The sequence below is a fragment of the Cygnus atratus genome, chromosome 22 (assembly GCF_013377495.2).
Source record: "Cygnus atratus isolate AKBS03 ecotype Queensland, Australia chromosome 22, CAtr_DNAZoo_HiC_assembly, whole genome shotgun sequence".
NCBI classification, from domain to species: domain Eukaryota; kingdom Metazoa; phylum Chordata; class Aves; order Anseriformes; family Anatidae; genus Cygnus; species Cygnus atratus.
Window position 1 is genome coordinate 7,733,285 of NC_066383.1, and position 13,319 is coordinate 7,746,603.

Consider the following 13,319-nt stretch of genomic DNA (forward strand, 5'->3'; position numbering starts at 1 on the left):
CTGTCTTAGTTGACTTGGGTGTGAGCTCTCTGCTGTCTCTGGAACCGTGACAAGACCAGTGAATAATTATTACAGTACAGCTTCACAGCTTTACCCAGGATTGTTTTATATAAGCTAGGGTGTTGTTATGCTCTGGACAAGTGGAACACTAATGTAGTGCTGTGATGCGATTCTCCTCAGCACTTAGAAATAGGCAAGTTTCCAAGAAATTGTTGGTAGTTCAGGTGAAAGCATTTAGAGAAGCTCCTTCTGTTGAACTGATCCTGCCCAGTGTGATTTCTGTGTACAGTGTTAATGATTTGCAAAGCAGGAGCTGCTGCCAAGTCTGATTTGCAGAGTGTGCTCTGCAAGCTGCTAGAAAAACTGACTCTGCAGCAGGCATTGCAACAGCAGCTGCCACTGGCACACATCTTCTGCAGCTGGGTTTTATGATAGCTACTATTTCTAGTATTGGCTTGTATTTTATCAGTAAAAGATGTGTAGCATAGAACGTTTTCGGGCAAAAACTGCATCTCTTATGGCTGTGGGTAAGGGCTTGAGCTATCTCAGAGAGAAGGCCTGAGCAGAAATATCGCTGACAGCAGGCAGCACTGATCTGTCCAACCCCCCGCTTTTGGCAATAAGTAGACTCAAGTTTTTAACCAGGATTTTGTTGAATATCCTTGCATTTTCCCCAGGAAGATGTATTGATTTGGGGTACTGGAAAAGGGGAGTTCAGCTCCTGAAGAACCACATGTACTTTGCTGAACAGCTCGGTTGCAAGAGTAGATGGTCAGTCTTAATTAAAATAATGGAAGCAAATTACATTTTGTACTTAATTATATGATCTTCTACTATCTGTGAAATAAAAATGGAGCAGTGTCATAAGGGCTCTGTTTGTCTTGTGGAGAATGATGAAAGCAGAACTGTCTAAAACAGTTTATCCTCATGAGGTGGTACTGGCACCAATTTACCCTTTAACAGATAACAAGTAGCCATCCACCTCTCTAAGGAATGTTTATTACTTCTACACAGAAACCCTTAGTAAAATCATAAGTTAGAGCTATACAGGAAAAATACATATATACAATTATGAAAGGAAAGGGAACAATTGACTGCAGTAGGGCCACAGAGCCTATACCATACCTTTCATACTCAAGGGTAGTGGAGCTGCAACAGAAGAAGATTCTGTGGCCCGGAAGTAAACAGTAGTAATAAATTGTTTAAGGTAAATTTTGTGAATGGGCCAGAACATTATCTTGGCAGATACAAAGCCTGTTTGGGAATATGTGGTCTCTGCTGTGGAAGAGGAAGATCTGGGAGAGGTTTGCCAGGGAAGAAGGCCCCGCTCTTTAGAGAAAGGAATCTGGGCAACAAGCAACATGTTTTCTATGATCCAGGTCCAAACGATCCAGCTTTCTCTGCTACCTCCAAAGCAAGCTTCAAGTTCTGATCAAACAATTCACATCTGAAATATTCAGAAAAATAAGAGGGGGGGGGGCTTTACTTATAGAACAAGCTAAGAAAGACAGTATCTCTACACTGGCTTGGCATCCTTCAAGGAGAGATTATGGCAGTCAAGAGCCAAAAACCTGACTGCTGTCAATCCTTGGTTTGGTTGTCAAGTAAAGTTAAAGCTTCTCCTGCGGGTTCTGGGGCTATGTTAGGACTGCAGGGATTATACCAAGGAAAAGCATCTCCCATTTCTCCAGAAGAACAGCACTGGACAAAGCGCACATCAGTGTCACGTACCTGCAGCATGCTGCTTTGTTACTGAAGGCCCGTGTCAGCATTTGTTACTGCCCAGGTAGAACTTGAAGAGGGGCTGAGGGTGCATTATTAAAAGCGGGCTTCTTCCTTACCTGATTGGCATCTCCAGGGAGTAGAAAGGATTCTTCAGAGCGAAGTCGGAGTAAATCTCATAGATCTTGCGAAGAAGGGAGTCTATCCCAGCTTGCCTGGGGTCAGCGAGCACTACGAATTTGATCCCTGGAGGCACAAAGACCGGCGTTAGGGAGGTCGGGCCGCGAGGCAGCCCCGCGGAGCAGCAGGGGCGCACCGGTACCTGTCAGCGTCTGGAAGCAGTGCAGCTTGAAGGTGTCGGTCTCCAGCATCTCGATGCCGGAGCTGCCCACCTCGGGGGAGAGCTGCGACCCGATGGCGAACAGCCTGCGGGGACACGGCGCTCAGCACCGCCGCCCTCCCCACCGCGCCCCCCGGCCCCCGCCGCCCCGCCCCGGCTCACGAGTGGAACATGGAGGCCAGCATCAGCTTCTCGTTGGAGGAGAGCCGGTGGCGGCCGAAGCGGATGGACACCGGGTAGTTGGCGGGGTTGCTCAGGAACTCCAGCACGTCCTTGCCGTCGGCCGTGCAGCGCCCGCTGACCTCGGCGCCGTTGATGGCGAGCACGGCGTGGCCCACTGCGGGGAGAGCGGCGTCAGCGGGCACGGCCCGGCCCGACTCAGCGCCCCCCCGGCCCGGCACGGCCCCCCCGGCCCGGCCGCCGCCCGCAGCGCACCGCGGATGCCGTCGCGCTGCCCGAAGGCGACGACGACGCGCTCGTCGCGCGGGCGCAGGACGAGGTCGAGCGGGAAGCTGAAGGTCTTCTCGGTGTCGCTGCGCGGCACGTAGTGGTCCAGCTGGTAGATGAGGCCTCCCGCCTTGTTCACCACGTACACGCTGAAGATCGCCATGGCGCCGCCCGCGGAAGTGACGCCCACCTCGCCCCGCCCGCCCCGCCGGGGCCTCGCGGCCGCCTCGCGCCCGCCGCTTCCTTTCGCCGCCGCCATCTTGGGAGCAGCAGCAGCCGCAGCATGGTGAGCGCGGCGGGGGCCGGGGGGCCGCGGGGGGAGGTCGGGGGTCCGGCGGGGGGGGGGACGCCGGGCGGCGGTGCCCCGACCCCGCTGCTCACCGTTCCGCCTCTGCTCTCCTCTCGCAGCCGCCCAAGGACGACAAGAAGAAGAAGGACGCGGGCAAGTCCGCCAAGAAGGACAAGGACCCTGTCAACAAGTCCGGCGGCAAGGCCAAGAAGAAGGTGGGGGCCTGCGGGGCCCGACGGGGGGGCGGCGGGGCCGTGACGGGGCCGTACGGGGGTTCCTCGAGGCCCCCCCCCGCGCCGCGGCCCCGCTGCGAGCAGCGTGCGGCTGGGGGGGGGGTCCGCCGGGTCACTGGGGGGCTGGCTGTCCGTCCGGCGGTAAGGCGTAGGGGATGGTGTTAAACCTGGGTGAAAGCGGGCGTTACCTGCGTCCTGTGGAGGTTCCGGAGGTGTTCTCTGCAACGTGTGCGTTTCATCACTCCTCTGGTCTGTGGCGTGATACAGACCTGTTTGAGGGTGCATTTCTTAAAACGTTCTAAAGCTTAGTCTCTTGTTACTGCTCAGAAGACGGCTTAGTGCTTTTGTGTTTTTTCTCTTCAAGTAGAAGTGGTCCAAGGGGAAAGTGAGAGACAAGTTGAACAATCTCGTCCTGTTTGACAAGGCCACCTATGACAAGCTGTGTAAAGAAGTACCCAATTACAAGCTCATCACACCAGCAGTTGTCTCAGAAAGACTGAAGATTCGAGGTTCTTTGGCTAGGGCTGCTCTCCAAGAACTGCTCAGCAAAGGTAAGCACTCAAAACCCTGACAAAACACCAAGCTGCTTGAATTAGAAGTTGTGTTTTTTTTCCTTCCAATGGCTGACCTACAAGATTTTGTGCTCCACATGAAATATGCAAATTGGCATGCGTTTTTAAAAGCCACTGCCTCAGCTTGTATTTTAAAGGCGCACCAAACTAAGGAGTGGACTCTGCTGTGTTTAGTAATAAAGCTGTACAAAGGAAGTAATGTCAGAGGGATAGGCTGCAATGCAGCTGCTCCTGGGCTTGAACGAAAGCCCTGCATACATGTGTTAGTAACAAAGTGCTGTTAACACTCAAATTCTTTTTTAGTGGAACCTGTGGTTATTGGGTTAATATCACATGTGTAAGTGCCTTTAACGTGATGTATTGGGTACCCTGGTAGTATTTCCTATTGCGTATCTTTTGGCCCACTGCTTTAGAATCGCCCAGGGCAGCACAAGATTCCCAGCAACCCCTAGTAGATGTGCACTCAATCGTCTTCTTTCACAGGTTTGATCAAACTGGTGTCCAAGCACCGAGCCCAAGTGATCTACACTAGAAACACAAAAGGTGGAGATGCGCCTGCTGCGGGGGAGGATGCATAGGAAGGTGAGACCATGGGCTCCGTTAAGGTGCTGGGTTTTACTGTGTCAGCAGCTAACAGCTATGTGCAGCAGCGGTGGGATGCTGGGATGCACAGTTCCACATTGTTCGGGACTGGCCATTTCTCCAGTCTGTTCAGAGGATGTTGCTTGCACTCCGAGTCACTTCTAGGGTAGCATTACTGGAAACAGCAGTTCTCCAGAATTAAAGAGCAATTTGCTGTTTTGTCCGTATTGCCTACCATGGGGGGAAAGCAGTGTGCACTCTCCTGTCTTTGTGAGCTGTAGGGCAGGTGGGTGCGTGCTTCCCTTGTTGTCAGAGCATGCTGTGACTAAGTGGCCTTGTTTAGGCGGAGCTTCCAGGTTGTTTGTGCTGGTTTGCTTTGAACTGGTGGTCTGATTTGGGACTTCTTGCTTTGCAGGTTCTCCAGTGACCTCTTCAACAATATATCATATGTAGATGCACACAATAAAATTATTGAAATAATTTTTCATGCTTCTTTTTCAAGAATGTGTATTTTTCATTACTAACACGTGCTTGCTGTTGGATTCTGGTATGGGTCACAAGTTATCTTCCTGTATTAGCCAGGTTTTGCCAAGCTTTTTTCATTTATATGGCATTGCAAATTACCATAGAAATTCTTTTATGGTGGGAAAAGGGAAAGAACTTTTAACATCAATAGCTGCTGTAGGTGATGCAAGTAATATACAGTTTTAGTGAGAGGAAAATTGAAGACCATTTCTTGCACTGTAGATAAGAAAGGGGGTAGTACGGCATTTTAATTATTTACTTAAACTCCCTCTAACAAGCCATGACCACGTGTTTCTCTACAAGGGAACAGCCTTATCAGGCCAGGGGAAGCGTAGGTAAGGAACCCTAAATAAAGTAAAAGTATTTTCTTTAAATTAGAAGGAATAACTACCCATAGCGAAAGTTTTTGAGGCAGCCTTTCTTCTACTGAGGACTAATTACAGTTGCCCTTGACATGAGGCAGAACTGGATTTTTCCTTTCTCTGAAAGCTATAAAGTGTTAAAGTCACAAAAAGTTAAATGAAAACAGGCATAGGACAGCAGTTGCTATAAGCAGTAGCCCTGTATCCCAAATGAATTTCAGTTGGTCTACTAACAGGACTTTTTTTAAAAAACTTTATTTAAACTAAGCTTTTGAGAAATAGAGAGATGTCACGCTACGTGCAGTGTACACTGTGTAAGCTGAGCTTTCTGATTATGAAGACATGGCATAGCTGTCTTTGTGTAGTCTATGACTTCAGAAATCAATCATACACAGTATGTCCTTTACAGGGGGGAGTGAATCTGCTGCAACAGCCCCTTGCAAAGTAGCTTTCAGCAACAGTGCTCAGCTCGTAGTGTTATTCTGTGGTCAGGCCACCTTCCAGGGGACTGAAGGCATCTAGATGTATGTCAAACATGGCGCTGGCAAAGCTACAGCTAACTAGAGTCTACTTTTCTACAAAGGTCAGAGCTTGGTTTCTTCTGTGGTCCTCTTCTCATCACCTTTTCTTCTTCTTTTCCCCTGATTCAGCTCTAAACTGATGCCTGAAAGAGAGCATAGATGTCAGGATGCAACAGCCTTTAAAGAGATGATGAAAGTTCCCTCATCTATCAAGTAAGACAGTGTTATGCGTGGTATTTTAGAACAGAAGCTCCCTCAACCTTTTCAGTTATTTCAGTGAACTGTGGTTCCCAGCAGTCTCTTCAGCTAGTCGGCGCAGATGTCCAGTGTATTTAATTAAAAGTGCCAGTGCAACAAGTATGTGTAAAAGTACAGGTATGCAAGTCTGAAAAGGTAGCCAAGCTTGACAAGACAGAGACCTTAGTGTATTTTTCTCTGCCTGGATTGAGCACTGTGTGAAGTAATTCCTTTCTTTTGCGTGGGAAAACTTTCTCTGCACGCTCGCTACCACAAAACCTGCTCCATTAGTAGTAGCCTGAAGAAGGAAGCTGCATACCCACAGTCCAGTGTCAGTCCATGCTACCCTGAAACTTACCTGGACTGCCACCTCCTGCCGTGATTCCAAACCCGTCCAAAGGAAGGAAGCCAGCTGTCGCCTGTCTGAGAGGTATGGTCAAAATTGGCACCAACGCGGTCTGCTGGGAGCTTTTTCAATTTCTGCTTATCCTCTAAAAGAATTTATTCAGTTAGTTTTTAAAAATCCTTTTGGTTCTTTAGTGCAGCACTGGAATTAATTTGAAGTTAACTGAAATGTATACAAGCTGCTCACTTTGCCTTAGAAATTCTTCATATGAAGGTCCAATTTGTTGTTCACTTCCATCCCCTTCGTCTTCCTCTGTCAGCCAGGGAGGTTTTGCACCTAGAAGTCATAGGGAAAATGTATTGAACCACTGAAGGTATCTTAAGTGCCTAGCCTGAGGTAGGGAAGAATATCGCCTCTCCCCCTGTACCTGCAGCTTGTCCTTCTCTTTCATTTTTTAAGAAAAAGAAGCTGGCCTGCCTTGGTTAAGGCCATGACAGATCACACCTAAAACCATACAGTGTGCACAGCAGTAGTGCACAGGCTTTGCAGTGCCAATAGAGTTTTCATAGTACTCAAGTGTTTTCTTCTATTTTAGAATATCAGTATTTTAGCAAGAGAGGGAGCACCTGTTGGTCATGTTGTAACTGTTCCAAAATTGCTTTAAGTTTTCCCTGTTACACTTGTAACTCAAGAGTTTTAAGTATGACAGTAAGTAAATGAGTCAATTAGCAGGCATCTTACCTGTGTGAACATTTCCTTTCCCTTCTGTTTCCTGTTATGAGAAACATAAAACACTAATTAGAAACTGATACTTTTAAGATTATCTCTGAACAAAGATTGTACATTGTGTGCATTCCAGTATACAAGAAATGCCTGAGAATTTCCCTTCCAGTACTAAGTCCTGATGCAGAAAGAGGGAGACTCTTCTCCATTGTCTTTAAAGGAGCGTTTGCTTTTTACAGTGTATTTTAAAGAATGTTTTCTTAAAACCGAAGTTAACGCTAGCTGACTAAAACTCTAAGCTAGTTGCTTGCCTGACTGCAAAGCTGCCTTTTTCAGCAACAGAGATTCACTGGGGCAACTGCAACCCCTTGTTTTGCTTTTTAACACATGCTAATGAAACTTGCAGCTATTTAAATCACGCTTGTTACCAAAAATCAGGTGATAACTGCCCCCACCTGGTGGCCAATGAAGGTCAAAGCCTGGCCTGATTCCATCCAATTTAAATCGGGTCCTGTCTGCATACCGCTTGGGCCAGGCTGCTCAGCATTATGAGAGGAATCCCTGAAACACAGGAGCCACAAAGAGAGGTGAGCCAGAAACAGTACTGTATTTGTGTTTGGGAAGCCTTCCGATAAGAAGAAAAAGAAGTGTTCTTGATGTATGGTAACATTAGGCATTTAAAAGTTACTGTGCTTGCTTTTTGTGGCTATTACTGCTTACATACCTCTTTGTGGATGAGAGAATAATCTTTCTGTGCGTATGTTGCTTGCTATAGTTTAGATTTTAAAAAAACGTTAATCTGGATGAAAGATACAGGTGAGCGAGGGTAGTCCCAGCTCCAGCCAACAGCAGAGGCAGGTGAGAAGCACTGCTGCTGTTGCATTGCCCCGGACGTCGAGCGGTGTGCGGAGCAGCAGCCAGAGAGGAGGCTGGCAGCAACGTCGCGTCCTTACCTTGTGGGTGCTGCGGTGGAGCTGCAGACAGAAGGTCCCGCACAAAGTTCTGGCTCTGTGTGAGGCTGAGTTTGATTCAGGAAAAAGGAACAATATTTCTGGTATTGAGCAGAAGCGTGCCCCCGGCGCTCCCCAGCCCCCCAGTCCCGTCCCCAGCACCCCCGGAGCCGGGCGCCGCCTGCCAGCGCTCGCACGGCCCGGGCCAGCGGGCGCAACCAGGGCTGGATACGGCTCAGCTGCCGGCCGCGGCACCAACCTCGAGGGCGGCCTGCACGGTCTCCCGCTGCCTGCGCTCCGCCTCCCGGATGCCGGCCGCCATCTGCGGGGAGAGCGGAGCGGCGGTGAGGGGCGGCGGGGGGGGACCGCGGGGGCCGCGCCGCCCGCCCCCACCTGGCGGATGCGCTCCTCCTCCCGCTCCTCGTAGGCGCCCAGGGCCTGCGCCAGCGCCGCCGCGAAGCGCCCGTAGTCCTCCGGCGACACCAGGAACCGCTCCCGCAGCGCCGCCTCCGCGCGGTTCTCCCGCCAGAACCGCGCCGTCTCCCGGCGGTGCTCGGGGCTGCGGGGCTGCCGTCAGCGGGGCCGCCCTCGGCGCCCCCGGCGCCCCCCCGCCCCCGGCCCGGCCCGCGCCTACCCGGCCAGGTGGTGCAGGAGCCCGGCCTGCGGCAGCGCCAGCCCTCCGCGCCGCCAGTCCCGCCGCACGGCGCGGCCGCAGCACAGGCACCAGACGCGCCGCTCGTGCTCCGCCGGCTCGTACCGCCGCACGGCCGCGCCGCCCAGCGCCGCCCGCGCCGCCGCCACCTGCGGGACAGGAGCGCCGTGGGGGGGCTGCGCCGGCCCCGCGCCCGGCCCCGCGCCCGGCCCCGCGCCCACCTCCTCCTGCAGCCGGCCCAGCGCCTCCCGCAGCCGCCGCCGGTGCGCGGCGCCGTACAGGTGGCGGCGGCCGGCGAAGGAGGTGCGGCGGCACAGCGCGCAGTAGTGCACCGCCATGGCCGCGCCGGCCGCGCAGGCGCAGGCGGCGGCGGGCGGGGGCCGGGGCCGCGCGGGGCGGGGCCGGCCGGGAGGCCCCGAGGCGCCCCCCCAGCCCCGCCTCCAGGCCGCGGATGGGAGGAGGGCGTCTGTAGAAGAGCTGCGGCATCGGGTCGTTAAAAGCAGCTCGGTTAGCTCGGTGCTGCCACCTCGTGCGGCCAGGCTTGCGAAGACCGCTCTGACGGCAGACCCTGCTCAGACAGAACGCGCTGGCGGTGCGCGGGACTGACAGCCGCTTCCCTCCGACTCCCTGAGCCGGACGCGTGAAATCTGGGTCCAGCTCCGCAGGCCCTCCCTTCGTGACGGTTTTTGTGCCTTCTGCTGGTCGGGAAGCTATTGTCTTAGCACGTGCGTTCAGACTTGAGACTAGGGGTCAAGTAACACGTCTGTTCTTTACGCTCTTGGGGACGTGCAGGTGAAATGCGTTGAACTCCAGGTGTACCTAGCCTGCTTTGTTGGGCAGGCTCAGGTGGGCTATTGCCTAGTGTCCTCTCGGCATACTTCAGGTGTAGAATACAACTCAGTGAACTTCACAACTTGCATCACGACTATGTGCTGTTTGTCCCCTGTCAAAAGGGTGCCCTGGCTCCTGCTGTACAGCTGGGGAGAGGCAGCAGCTTTTGAGGCACTCTGTGGATAACTGCATGCTACGGCTCAAACAATTGTTGCAGAAACCACGAAGAAGATACAAAAAGTCAGCTCTTCTTGAATGCTACAAATGTGCTACCTGCCTGACTTCTGGCCTAGGGACATGATTGTTGTGCCTCTTGCTGGAGAGACAACAGCAAGCTCTATTTTTTTTTTTAATGTCATGTCCTTGCCTCTCCAGGATAGCTCTCCTAGTGCTCTGCAGTGCTCATTGATTTCTGCTAAATGAGTGTTGCAAACATTCCAAGCACCTTGCAAAGCAGTCTGTCCAGCAGTTTTGTGGAACCTTGTCTGATGCTTTTACAGTTCCTCAGGGAAGTACAACAGCTTATAATAATGTCTGTATGGTATTGGCTCTTCTCACTCAGCCAGCTGATGTTTTCTCTGTTCAGCTTCTGACCTGTAGACTGAGACCCTTTGTCTCAGATCACCCTTCCCCTGCAGTTTAGCCCTCTGCACTGCAAGAAAATGACAAGAGGCAATGGCTTGCCTGGTGGACTAAGTTTTAAAGGTGTTGAAGGTGCCACATGTCAAAATGCTTCTGCAGCCTGAGATGTGTGCAACTACTGATGAACTAGGAGCAAAAAATGCTTTACTGAAGGGAAGGAGATGGTCTTCTTTCTCCTCCCCACTTCTAAATTTGAGTCCTTATATTGTGATGCTCGCTGCTCTTCTACGGCATGTTTGGAAGCTATCTGCAGTAGCACCTGAGCAAATAAGCTTGGTTTGAAAACGTGCTAGCACATGTTCCAGAAGCAGGGAGCCACAAGGAGTCATGGACCAAACAGAGATTTAATGAGTTCTGCAAAAGATACAGAGAGGAATTTGCGATAGTTATTTGGACCATAATGAGCACTCAGGCACTGATACTAGAGCCTCAGTCAGTCTTAATCCGTATTAATTTGACAGATATTGTATTGCTAAGCAAAACGATGCTAAGATTAGGACTCTGTTTTAATTTAGCCTGGCTTCTCTAGCTATGTTAGGTTCATTTAAGAATGCTTTTTTGGTGGTCTGGTGACTTAACCTACTTGTGGGGTTATCTAATTGTCTAGTATAATCTCATAAGCCTGGTGTTGAGTGGTGTAGTGGCTGCGTACTGGCTTGGATGCCTGCTGCGGTCATAGGTAACCCTATCTGAGTGCCTTGTGCTTGAGCTTGTTCCCCAGATTGGGAGAAGCATCCAGCAATATTCTGCAGCAGCAACGCAGTTGTGAGGAGGAGCCAGTAAGTTTTTCCTTGAGGTACACTGAAAGGTTTCTCTCCAGATGTGGAAAGAATAGAATTATGCCTGAACATAGTACAGTACCCTCTTGTTGCTTTGCCTCCGAAGCAGGGAAGGGACTTCTCTAAAGAGAAAGCAAGTAGAAGCCCCTCTGTTGCTTGTGGGGATGGGTTGGTCATAGCAACTCAGGTATCCCTTTGCTTAAGTATAGGTAAAAGCTGATAAGGCCTCTGTTCTGGGTAGGGTCCTCTTTATCAAGTGTTCAGCTTGGCCCTCTCCGTGTCCTCACCAAGTCGAGAGCCTCTTTGGGCACAGCCTGTGCTTCCTCGTGAAACTTTTGGCGCCCTTTTGGAGTTAGTTTCCACAGCTGTGACTTGTGGTTTCTGTTTCCGCGCACAAAACAAGTTGTTTTCTCAAAGCTGCTGCTGAAGCACAGGTTGTGTCGGATAGTGTTTTTCCAACCCGCTGGGGCTGTTTGGAAAAAATGGAAAGTGCTGCCTGCGGAGAGATTTGCACTGAGCTGAAGCGCCGTGAATAAAATGCAGTAAGTTAGAGAATACATTGTATCTGAGTGCAGGGAGGAGGAGAGGTTCCTCCCTGACCTGTGTGGATGGCTGGAGTGGATGAGCACTTCATTTTGTCTCTAAGGACTGCAAGACAAAAGACATTTTTTCTCTAAGGATCTGCAACCAAGCAGATCTCACTGTTGGGTCTCAAGACTTCCAAGTTTGTGTTTTTGCAATCTACCCATATTCCCTAGTAAGAATAGAGGGGAAGCAGTTTTCTCAGCAGCATCTTGAGCCAAAGGCAGAGCTGAGAATTGAACAAGTCCTGAATGCCGTATCCTTGCTCTTCAGAAAAACGTCAAAGACTCCGTCCTGCACTAGGAGGTAGGAGAACAGCAGATACCGTGTGAACTGGTAGATCTGTTGTACAGTCAGGCTGCCATTTGTGCTGTTGCATAGGGCTAGGGTGATGAGAATGGAGTAATTAAGGGGGGGACGGAGCCAGCCTCCCTCAATTTTGGTGCTTATCTGCCTGGTGTGCTTGAGCTTCATGCTCTGAGATCTGTGGATTTCTGACTTCTGAGGCAATGGCATCGCCTTCAGTTTGGGAGTTTCCAGCATCTTCTGAGGAAACGGGATGTCTGCACATGAGTCACCTTCATTCTCTGTAAGCCGGGGAGAGGAAGAGCAAAAAAGGATGTGGGTATATTAGCCCTCGGTGGAATGAGGAATAGAGATAACCTGTTTTGTTTTGGGGGAAGTTGGGTGTGGCAGACCATGTATAGGAAGCTGGGCAGATCTCAGCCCTGTTGCTAGTGGAGGTGCAGTGCTTTCCTGAATTAATTTGTTCCTCCTGGTCTCAGCCAAGAGGCCTAGTCATGAGTGGACGATGGAAAAAATAACCTCTCATGCTAGGGCTAAGAACCTCACTGAGCTAATAGCTATGCTGCCCTTGTTCTACCAATGAAGAAAACTTCAGCCTCTATTCCTGCGCTTTGTGCTCTCATCCTGTTCATCAAACAGATTCTGTGCGTCGACTGACCCTTGCTGTAGCAGGAGGCAGCTGCTTATAGAACTGCTGAACCAGCTCAGTTTTCCTGCAGGATTGCTAAGCATGTATGATAGTTAGGACTTCCTAAGCAGTTCCCTTACGTACCTTTTAAGCCTTGCTGAAAGATGTCAGCACATCCTCCTCAGTACAGTCTGGACTAGAATAGTCCCTGGATGTGTTTGGAGAAGTCTCTGTGGCAGCAGTGACCAAGGCTACTGGACTGTCGGATCCAGTTAAGTCCATGCCAGGGCTTTCTGTGATAGGGCACACCAGGCTGGGGTTTACCCACAGCCACAGATGAGGCTGAACATCAGGCTCTAAGGAGAAGAAAAACTGTCACTCCAGTGGTTCTGCCTGACGACCATTGCTAGACCCGGCTGTCTAGAAGCAGTCTGGTGAAGCTTTAACGGAATGCAAATTCCAAGGCAAAGGTTGCCAGTTGCCTTCACATCTCTCTAAGTAGTGGTGTGATTTTTGTCATTGTTTGCATACAGCATGCATGACTGCGAGTTCTCACACCACTACAGCTAGCCCAAACAACTGTGCTCAGCTCTGATATTTTACTTTTCTCTTCAGTGAGACAAGCCGGAAGAGTGTAAATTACTCCCTTCAGCAGCACTCCTTTCCCAAGTTTATCTACCCAAAAGGTAGCATTGGGAGGGAAGTATATCAGCAGGCACAGCTATGTAATTATATCATTGTCCTTGAGAGAGGGACAAACTTGAAGATTAGAAAAATTCCAATCTAGACACAGACTCTCTGCTTAGCAAAATAAAAGCCCCTTTCCCATATCATACCCTAAAAATATCACCAGCCTCTGTGGGTAATACCATGCCCCAAACTTACCATGGTCATCGGTCAGTTTCCCTGGGAGTGCACACCAGTGTGCCAGGGGGTCAGCTTGCCAATTCAGCATGCGAGAGCTCAGTTTCTCATCAGTAGCTGGTTGACATTGTAAGTCCAGAAACAATGTGGTGAATTAATAGGATTTAGATCCTTCTCTCTCCCAGG

The 13,319-nt window shown here is 50.7% G+C and overlaps 3 protein-coding genes across 6 annotated transcripts; 1 reads left to right on the top strand and 2 right to left on the bottom strand.

Moving 5' to 3' along the window:
- Positions 1-979: 979 nt before the first annotated feature.
- TRAPPC4 (trafficking protein particle complex subunit 4) lies at positions 980-2,706 on the bottom strand. Of its 2 annotated transcripts, none has more exons than XM_035555727.2 (5): positions 2,498-2,706; positions 2,234-2,399; positions 2,045-2,148; positions 1,842-1,968; positions 980-1,447 (listed from the first exon to the last, which is right to left on the bottom strand). In XM_035555727.2, the coding sequence occupies exons 1-5, from the start codon at positions 2,670-2,672 to the stop codon at positions 1,369-1,371; spliced, it is 651 nt and encodes a 216-aa protein (XP_035411620.1). In that variant the 5' UTR covers positions 2,673-2,706; the 3' UTR covers positions 980-1,368. The 2 variants fall into 2 exon arrangements, with proteins under 2 accessions (XP_035411620.1, XP_035411619.1); XM_035555726.2 differs by having other exon boundaries at positions 2,225-2,399.
- Positions 2,695-6,911, top strand: RPS25 (ribosomal protein S25). 2 transcript variants are annotated; one of them, XM_035555723.2, is made up of 5 exons: positions 2,695-2,795; positions 2,918-3,013; positions 3,399-3,582; positions 4,087-4,185; positions 5,723-6,911. In XM_035555723.2, the coding sequence occupies exons 1-4, from the start codon at positions 2,793-2,795 to the stop codon at positions 4,179-4,181; spliced, it is 378 nt and encodes a 125-aa protein (XP_035411616.1). In that variant the 5' UTR covers positions 2,695-2,792; the 3' UTR covers positions 4,182-4,185; positions 5,723-6,911. The 2 variants fall into 2 exon arrangements, with proteins under 2 accessions (XP_035411616.1, XP_035411615.1); XM_035555722.2 differs by lacking the exon at positions 5,723-6,911 and adding an exon at positions 4,601-4,665.
- Positions 4,809-8,850, bottom strand: CENATAC (centrosomal AT-AC splicing factor). 2 transcript variants are annotated; one of them, XM_035555720.2, is made up of 11 exons: positions 8,723-8,850; positions 8,484-8,650; positions 8,243-8,408; positions 8,109-8,171; positions 7,853-7,917; positions 7,624-7,668; positions 7,355-7,460; positions 6,918-6,948; positions 6,423-6,512; positions 6,189-6,321; positions 4,809-5,736 (listed from the first exon to the last, which is right to left on the bottom strand). In XM_035555720.2, the coding sequence occupies exons 1-11, from the start codon at positions 8,837-8,839 to the stop codon at positions 5,691-5,693; spliced, it is 1,029 nt and encodes a 342-aa protein (XP_035411613.1). In that variant the 5' UTR covers positions 8,840-8,850; the 3' UTR covers positions 4,809-5,690. The 2 variants fall into 2 exon arrangements, with proteins under 2 accessions (XP_035411613.1, XP_035411614.1); XM_035555721.2 differs by lacking the exon at positions 7,624-7,668.
- Positions 8,851-13,319: the final 4,469 nt, after the last annotated feature.

What these genes read in the sequence shown, in the direction of transcription:
- TRAPPC4 (XM_035555726.2), bottom strand. Translation starts at nt 2,672, where the DNA reads ATGGCGATCTTCAGCGTGTACGTGGTGAACAAGGCGGGAGGCCTCATC. An exon ending in GCAGCGCGACGGCATCCGCG is followed by an intron (nt 2,400 to 2,497) that starts GTGCGCTGCGGG and finishes CTCTCCCCGCAG; the next exon opens with TGGGCCACGCCGTGCTCGCC. An exon ending in CTGGCCTCCATGTTCCACTC is followed by an intron (nt 2,149 to 2,224) that starts GTGAGCCGGGGC and finishes GTGTCCCCGCAG; the next exon opens with GCTGTTCGCCATCGGGTCGC.
- RPS25 (XM_035555723.2), top strand. An exon ending in GCGGCAAGGCCAAGAAGAAG is followed by an intron (nt 3,014 to 3,398) that starts GTGGGGGCCTGC and finishes CTCTTCAAGTAG; the next exon opens with AAGTGGTCCAAGGGGAAAGT. An exon ending in CCAAGAACTGCTCAGCAAAG is followed by an intron (nt 3,583 to 4,086) that starts GTAAGCACTCAA and finishes CTTCTTTCACAG; the next exon opens with GTTTGATCAAACTGGTGTCC.
- CENATAC (XM_035555720.2), bottom strand. Translation starts at nt 8,839, where the DNA reads ATGGCGGTGCACTACTGCGCGCTGTGCCGCCGCACCTCCTTCGCCGGC. An exon ending in AGGAGGAGCGCATCCGCCAG is followed by an intron (nt 8,172 to 8,242) that starts GTGGGGGCGGGC and finishes CTCTCCCCGCAG; the next exon opens with ATGGCGGCCGGCATCCGGGA. An exon ending in TGAAGAATTTCTAAGGCAAA is followed by an intron (nt 6,322 to 6,422) that starts GTGAGCAGCTTG and finishes AAATTCTTTTAG; the next exon opens with AGGATAAGCAGAAATTGAAA.